General features: G+C 46.1%; 1 protein-coding gene across 6 annotated transcripts in view; it reads right to left on the reverse strand.

The window, feature by feature from the left end:
- Positions 1–1,390, reverse strand: part of PCNX1 (pecanex 1) — a 197,405-nt gene extending 196,015 nt beyond the window's left edge. For 4 of the 6 annotated variants that reach the window (XM_036913329.2, XM_036913327.2, XM_057488351.1 and 1 more), the window contains exon 1: positions 478–1,389. In XM_036913329.2, coding sequence (XP_036769224.2) covers positions 478–630 — 153 coding nt within the window. In that variant the 5' untranslated portion in view covers positions 631–1,389. Of the gene's footprint in view, positions 1–477 lie in introns of all 6 variants that reach the window. The other 2 variants (XM_036913325.2, XM_036913324.2) reach the window with 1 other exon arrangement.
- Positions 1,391–8,726: the final 7,336 nt, after the last annotated feature.

Below are 8,726 nucleotides of genomic sequence, written 5' to 3' on the forward strand. Positions count from 1 at the left end.
GCCAAGGATGAATGCGGCGTCCCCTTAGGAACAGAAGGCTCGTCGCCAACCGCAAAACGCCAAGAGCCCCCCTCGGCTTCACCTACCCGGGCAGACAGGCTGGAGAGGCTGCAGGCTCAGGACCCTCGAAGGAGAAGCCTAGGAAGCTACTATTTCCCCGTAAGCGGGCAGGGCGCACGGAGGCGGGAGGTGGGGGGCTGCTGCCGATCCGCTTCCCATGTCATCACTGAAATAGGTGAAGCTTTAAACTGACAGGAGAGTGGGGAGTGAGGGTGGGGGAAGGGAGCACTACCGCGAGCGCGGCTGCGGGCCCCGAGGGGCGGGGGCGCAGGGCGGAGAGGGGCGCGCCCGGGAAGGGGAAGAGGGCGCACCCGGCCAGAGCCGCGGCGGCGACCGCCCGCCGGACCCCGGGAGCCCGGCGCTCCCCGGCCGGCCCGAGGGGGAAGGAGCCGCCCTCCTCCCCGCCCCCACACTCACCATGTAGAGGGTGAAGGGCAGGCCGAGCAGAAAGAGCCACAGGTAGAGGTGCAGCGCGTTCACGAAGGTGGCCTGGTGCGGGTCGTAGTACCAGCCCCCGCTGAGCGCGGCCCACACCCCCTGCCGGAGGATCTGCAGCGTCTGCGACCCCATCCCCACCCGGCGCCGCCGCCGCCGCCGCCGCCGCCGCCGCCCCCGCCCCGGCCCCAGCTCTGCCTCGGTCGCCGGAGCGCAGCTGCCCCGTCTACCCCCCTCCGGAGCTCCGGGAGAGCCGGCCGGCGCTGCGGCGGTCGCTAGGGCTGCTGCGGGAGGAGGAGGCGGCTGCAAACGAGTAGGAGGAGATCGAGGAGGAGGCGGCGAGCGGCGGGGCGGAGGAGAGCGAAGAGGAGGAGACCGGCCTCCAGAGCGCCGGCGCCATCTTGTCTCCTAACACCCGGAGCCTGAGCCAGGCCCCCGCGCCCGCGGCCCGCCAGCGCCGCCGCCGCGACCCCCGCCGGCCGCCAGCGCTGGGCCCGGCGGAGAAGGAGGCCCGGCGCCCGGGAGGGACGGGGAGCAAGCCGCGCCCCCTCCAGCTCCTCCTCTCCTCTCCCCCCGCCCCCTGGCCCGGCTCCCGCGGGTGCGCGCAGCGCCTCGGCCGCCGCGGGCGCCTCCTGCCGGCCCCGAGAGGAAGTGTACGCGGACGCGGGCCCGGGCGGGAAGAATTAGGTACAGCTGACGACTGTTGAAAAATCACAAATGCATCCGATTTGAGTTAAGAACTGTGTAGACACTTGGAGCAAGCTGAAGGCCCTTGGCTGATTGAAAAATAGCCACGGTCAGGATTGGAAGGATTTACTACTTCCAAAGACAGATACACTAATAGAAATTGCAAGAGATGTAAAAGTATGGGGTGGACAGGTTTATCATTGCACAGGGTGATTTTCTTTTTGAACGTGCTAATAGAAATTGCAAGAGATGTAAAAGTATGGGGTGGACAGGTTTATCATTGCACAGGGTGATTTTCTTTTTGAACGTGCAGTGACTTGTGGCCATTTTTATTAATAGGCCAATCTCAGCTCGGTTGAAAGATTAACGGTGACTCCACCCCAAGTCACAATAGGGTCTTGTGCTTCTCTTTATAGCTGTAAAGACTGAGAATCATTCTTGGCTCTATGTAGTGTTTATAAGGCATGTCTGATCTCATTGAATGAGACTTTCTATAAAAGAGTTTGAAGTTTGAGTTTATTATAGCAATAAAAGTACTCTAGATTCCTGGATTAAAGCTGCTATATAAGTAATGAGGAAAGCAAGAGAGCCAAAAGAAAGTGGTAACATTTTAAGAATGAAAAAACATTGCCATACCCTCTCCATGTCATACCACGTTTGCACACCGATTTCACTTGACCTTCACAACACGAATAAGGGCAGCATAGAGGCTATAATATTTTACAGATGAGGCAACCGAAGGTCAAAGAAATTAAGTGATTGCCCACATTCTCATAAGTACAAGTAGTTGAGAAGACTTCTGAAACCAGCAGCCATCCTAACTGCATGGACTGACGTTTGGAAATTTATTTCTCAGCATTCTCCACCTTATCCATTCAGATAAGAGTTTGAACTGATCAGTAACTTCTCAGGATCTTCTGATTACCTGTGGCCAGTTTAAATATATGACTAGTTGTCAAAGTATAGTCTCAGGACCAGCTGTGTCAACATCACCTGAGAACTTGTTAGAAATGCAAATTCTCAGATGCCACTCCAGAGAATCTCTGGATGTGGGACCTAGCAGTCTTTTAACAGATGCTAAATGTACCTTACTGATTGAAACTACCATTGCAGAACACCATCCCCAGCCTTGATTTATTTCCTTATAACAACAAAACCATTATGTTCCAATAAGATACCATGAAATTGAGAGAGGTGAACAAAACACTGGCCAAAATATACTTTAAAACATATTAGTATGTCTAAAAGCAAAATTAAGGTTAAATAATGCAATTTTACAAATAAAACAATGGCCTTGAGGCTTGACACATAGTATTGTCAAATGTTCATTTGTTTCTCCTAAAGGAGACAGGAAAACTCTCTGGGAGGGTTTTGGAAGTGATCCCATACTTTTCCAACACAAAGGAAGATGTAAACAAGGATAAAATTCCAATACCACATCAGTTTCCACACTAGCAAATTTCTCCTATAGTTTAAAAGGATCAACTGTAATAGGGTTGAGGTAGACTGGAGCACTGGAAATAGATACATCCACGGAATTGGAGGCAGACCCAGGTGGCGTGATGAATGTGCAGCCAGAAAACAGTATCTGGAGGGTATCGGACGGGCAGCCGCCAGGAAGGCAGCCAGCCAGCATCGAGCTGGTTCAACACAGAAAATTTCAGTGTTATAAGCCAATGGGCAGCTGGAATACAGCCTTAGGGAATCCAGGAGCCAACAGAAGTTGGGAAATCAGGACAAGCATTGAGAAAATGTGTTGATTATAGCAAGACCCCAGCTTCACTTTGGGGAACTGATGAACACAAATATTCAGGTCCTTGAGATGGCATACTGGGCAAGTTTGTGAGGAGCAAGGACCTGGGTTTAAGGCCACAAGACAAGTATCCAAAGAATAGATCTGGTGGACAGAGGGAGACCTAGAAACGAAGCTAGAACTTAATACCTAAAACAGACCAAATTTCACAGTGATCATGGTTGCCTTATGTTGAGGTGCCAAAGTTTTAATATAGAAATCTAATTCCCCTCCGATATGGCTGGGATTGATCATATTGTCTGGAGGAGGGAGTCACATGGTACCAGTCACTGAGTAAAAAGGGGTCAGCTGGATAAGCAAGCACAGAGGGGAGAAAAGGCACTTACAGTCGACATCTTTCAGCTCTGGACTGATAAAAGCATTTTAGAAAAATGCTAATTAACTGATTTAGGGAGTTAGCAATTGAAAGAATTCAATGAAATGGATGACCTTTCCAAAAGACTGGCTCATTCTTTGGAGTGGGGGGGTGGGAAGGGAGAATCCTACAATGCTTTTTATCTGTAGCTTTCAAAATGTTTATGAACGCTGCCACAAGTTTCCTATTTTATAAACAGGAAGCCAAGGCATAGAGAGGTTAAATGGCTTGCCCAAGGTAACATACACTAAAATACAAAAGCAGAACAAAAACTGAGGAATCTCATTTGCTAAGAGTTAATCCTCTTAGCCGTGCATAAAAGCCATTAATAATGTTACACTTAGCATGTCAAAGTTAGCAGCAATGACATAACTACCAAACCAGCACCTGACATTTGCTCATCTTTCAGCTAATTCTATTAAAATTATACTTCCTGACTAGTTCATAGGCCCCTTGAGGACTGGGAATGCTCTGACAGCAGATGCTAACTCCTGCCCGAAAGGGACAAAGCTGAGTGCACAAAACCTAATAAACCCACCCAAGCCCACCTTGGAGCAGGGGCTTACAAACTGCAGCGTTGGTCAGTTTATGCGGCCACAATTATCTGCTTTAGACACTGTAGCCCACGTGTCCTGCCAACAACGTAAATGCAGCAGATATTCATGTTTCCCTCCCCAACCTAGACCAGCCCTTAGTAGCTTTCTTCCACGAAAGCAACATTTCCAACTTACTCAGACTTGAAATCTCTGTTACCCTGTGGAAGAAAAAAGCAGTGATGCAAACTCAACAGTTCAGGCAGGTTTACTGCTAAACCTGAGAGGGACCCCTCTGTCCTGGCCAGCAAAACAAAAGGGGTCTCTAACAGGTCAAGAGGCTTTTTATGGCCAGGGTTTTGGGGAGGCTCTTTGAGGGGAGGGGTCAGGGGAAAGGTGGTCTTGTGGCTTGCTGACATGTCCTCTGGAGAATGCTTGTAGCCTAGGTAAGATGATACCTAGGTATCTCTGAGATGATGGGTGGGCTTATTCAAAAAGTGGTCCTCAGATCCAGATTCTATCACCCTGCCCCAAACTCCAGCCTCTGACAGTCTTTGTCCTGCTCAACCCTTCCTTTATGTTGCCAGATCAGCCATCCCGGTGGGTGCCCTCACCATCTCACACCAAATAGCCTCATATTTCCTCCAGTCTTGCTTCAGAACCATTCTACATTCCATCAACAAATTAATCTCCCTCATCCACTTTTCCCAGGCCCTCCTTTTCTCTGAAGCTTTCAGTTCCCTTCTGGTGCCTACAGAACTAAAGGCATACTCCTTAGGCAGACAGGCAGGCATTCAAGGTCCCCATAGCCTGGTACCCGCTGTGGATAAAATGATAGTTCCTGTGGCCAGCATTCTCACCTGGCCCTGGTTGACTAGCTCACTGCACACCTGTGGGTAATACATGGCTGTTGACTCTATATAAAGAGCTCTGCCCAGTGCTCTATGTGCGACATGGTGGCATGGCTGTGGGAGAGCAGAGGCTGGAATGGTGACAGCACTGAGGACAGAGACCCAGAGGATGGCTGTGTGGGACGACTGTGCAGAGGCCCAGAGGACAGCTGTGCAGACAGAGGGGCCCAGAAGGCAGAGACCAGCTTGCTGCATGCAGACTGGCTCTGAGTGAACAGGATTTTGGTGACTGATCTGCCACCTGGAAATAAAGCTGGGTATAACCCTTTCACCCCAGGAATGTTTTGCTGTCAATTTCTTTGGTCACATTGAATCCATAGCGAACTTGCCCAGGGCTGAAACCCATTGGCAAGACACCCCTAGTGTGAACCCTTTTTACTGGTGACTATCAGCATACCCATTTATTTATCTTTACTTATCAACCCATCTCTTTATTAATTTCTGCCTCTCCTAACTGATACCATTTACCTTATCTAGGAAACCTTACTCTTCCATCTGCCTACCAAAATCCCCTATGACTACTTCAAACACATTCATATATTTTTCTGAATAGCCTAGAGCACTCATATGTTCCATTCACTTAGCACTTAAATGTGTATTACTTTATATCTCTCCAACTAAACCATACATTTCTTGAGGACAAGGCACTTAGCGTGTCACACAATGCTGTTAAGAAAGTAGAAAGCTGTTAAAGATCAATTGACCCTCAGTCAATGTAAGTTGAATAAATGAAAACAATACAAAAAGCAATGACTTTCCAATTAAAGATTTTAATCTGCTTTAGCTTTCATTTGATAACTCTTCAACATTCAAAGCATTTCACCAGCTTAGAGAAAACATGGAATAAAGCTGAAGATAATTTGGAAGAGAAAGGAAGTGCCCTAGAATTCTTCCCTTACTGCCTTTTTAGTAATTTGCTATATGTAAGCACTTTATATCACATCAGTAAATCAAATGTCAAAGGCGGCAGGGGGTAATCTTACCATAAAACATATCTTATGTAATTATAAAATACCAATATCTGGATATACAGCTAAAAACACAAAAGCATCTCAACTTGGAAATCTCAACTCAGTCTACTGTTTTGTTTTGATGTCTATTCCATAAGATGAGTACTTCAGAACCTGTTAATTGACATTAACTAATTCAATCATGCCTGCTATCATTTTGTGTCATGCTAAGGGTACCTTCTGCTATATCACAAAAACCCCATCTTTTTTCTTAAACTCACACACAATATTTTGGGGGCAGGGCAATGAAAGGAAAGGGAAAGTATATAAGACATTGCAAAACTCCTCAAACACTGGAAATCCCTGAATGAGAAGCACTATACACACAATTTCCCATCTTTTGACAGTAAAAGATCCTTTTATGTCAGTTGTCTGATGTGCTTAGACACACCACATTAAAGAGCTCGTTTACCTTTCTGTTTCAACCAGGGTAGCATAATTCTGGCAGGACTTATTGGGCCATTGGATGTAGCTGGGTGACTGAAAAGCTCACCTGATCAGTAGTTAACTAGCATCACCTAGAGCACCCCGCGGATAGTTAGAAATGAGAATTGTCACCTCTGGAAGCTAGATATCTGGCTCCTCTGGCAAGGAACCCCAAGAAAACTTCTTTGTGGGAGTAGTGTTTGGTAGTAGAGAGGTCATGGGGTATGGAATCAGATAAACCTGTTTTAATCCAGAATCTGCTGCTTTCTAAGCTGGTCCTAGTCCCAAAACAAGAGATCTGAGCAGAACTGAAACGTCCTGGGGAATTCAGTGTTGCCAACTCATCGTATTTAGTTGCAATTGCTGGAGCTTTCTTCCAGTGGCAAAAAATGAATGATGTAATAAAAAGATTTTTCCATTGGAGATTTTTCACAACTTTTTTTAATGGAACCCTTCACAGCACATGGAAGTATATTTCTTACTGGTTTTGATTGTTTCTTTGGTTCAGTTGGTCTCTGGTTTCTATTTTTTATTTTTCTTTTTGTTTTGCCTGTTGTTACTGGGGTTCAGCAGTGGTTATATTATACCTAACCATCTTCTAATTACGCATAAATGGTATATGTTGTATATACATCCCAGGGGAGTGATATATTCAGGATAAAGCCTCTCAAATAAATCAGTAGAGATTATAATGCAAAGTAAAACCCCCCTGTCCTACCAGTTTTCCTACCCTTTCTCTCAGTTGTCCTATCTTGTAAACTCATTATGCTCACAAGTCTTGCAACAAGTGCTTTCCAATGTGTAGTCCGTGAACCACCCAAATCAGTTTATTAAAACATAGAATTCCACTATGGTACATCTATACGTAAAGTACTGAAAAATTCCTCCAGTTGCTAGGAATCCCTGAATTAGAGAATTAATATAGACACCCATTGCTTCTGATCTTTTGATATTAAAAAATAGAATTCCAAGCAGTCAATAGAATATTGAAGTAGCTGTTAATGACTAATATAGATTGATCTTTAAGATACATGGTTAAGTTTACAAAAAAAGAATAGAATAGAATAGCATGTATAATATGCTGATGTTTGCATAAAGAAAAAAATATATACATATATTGCATGGGATTATGTACTGAATATCCCTAACAGGACATCTGAGAAAATGGCAGAAGTTGCAGGGATGAGAGACTTACTTTTCATTGTATGTCTTTTGTACTTTCTGATTCTTATGTCATGCACATGTTACCCGTTTTTAAAAAGTAGTGGATAATGTGGAAAAATAATGCAGATCCCTAGATTCTACTCAAGGCTTACTAAATTGAAATCTCTCACATGGGGCCCAGGGATCTGCACTTTTGATGAGCTCCCTATTCTGCAAACCAGTATTCAGAACGACCTTTCTTTTTATTTTTTAAACTGCTTCCTTCTTTTATTTCTCCTGACCCTTCTCCCATCACCACCCCCCTCTGCTCTCCTCACTTCCTTACCTAGTTTGGGTCTCATGGTTTTGCAATTCTCTCACTGCGTGGCTAGCACTGTTTCACACTCCTCTCATCCCACCCTTGTATTCAGCTAAAAATGCCACGCTGGGTGAACCTGCTTTTTCTGCCCTTGCCACACAGGCTAACTTTCCAGGTTCTAATCTCAGCTGCAGCCTGGATTCTTTCTGGCAGTTCCTTGGTTGTTACTCAGTACCCATTGTATCCTTCTTAATGACTTAAAATCTCACCAATGTTTTCAGGACATTTATGACACTCTCACTCCCATAACACAAAGGAAATGGAGGGGCGCAGACTGTCATCTCCCGTCTCCTGCCCGCCTACTTCTGCATTACCTACACGTGCATCCATCTTTCCTTTCCTTTCTTTCCCTGTTGGTGAAACTCAGGTGTTGTTCTGCCTACGGAAAGCGCTCCACCTGTGCTTGGGTCTCCTGCAGTCTGTAAACCACACACAATTTGTTAACATGGCCCCTCAAGCACCCTGAGCATTCTCCTCCTCCAGACTCTTTCCTGCAGCCTATAACTAGGCTTTTATGTCTCCTCTAGATGCCCCCCTTTCTCCTCTCCTTCACAGCAGCCAAGTTCAAGAGTGAAACAATCCTCCTCCCCTGCCTTCAACTTAACTCTCATCACTGCTCTTGCCCGAGTCTCCAGTGATGTCCTGGTTGCCCATCCAACAGGCACTTTCTTTCCAGCCCCTGTCTTAGTTCATCTTTCTGCTTCTGGATCATGGCTTTCCTCCTGATTTCCCCATTTCCCTACCTGATCACCCTAGACTAGACTCTCCTCTATGGAGTTCTCTTCTTCCTACTCCTCAAAGGTCGCCAGTGCATTAATAAGGAGGGGAAAAAAGCCTATCATCGCCCACTTCCAGGAGAGCTAAAGTCTCCCAACCTGAATTCTGTAGTTACCCTAGCCTGTGGGAATTACCAAGAAATGAAAACAAACTCCCTATGAGGGGTGATTAGACATAGGATACCTGAAAAGTATTCA

The sequence above is a fragment of the Manis pentadactyla genome, chromosome 11 (assembly GCF_030020395.1).
Source record: "Manis pentadactyla isolate mManPen7 chromosome 11, mManPen7.hap1, whole genome shotgun sequence".
Taxonomy (NCBI): Eukaryota; Metazoa; Chordata; class Mammalia; order Pholidota; family Manidae; genus Manis; species Manis pentadactyla.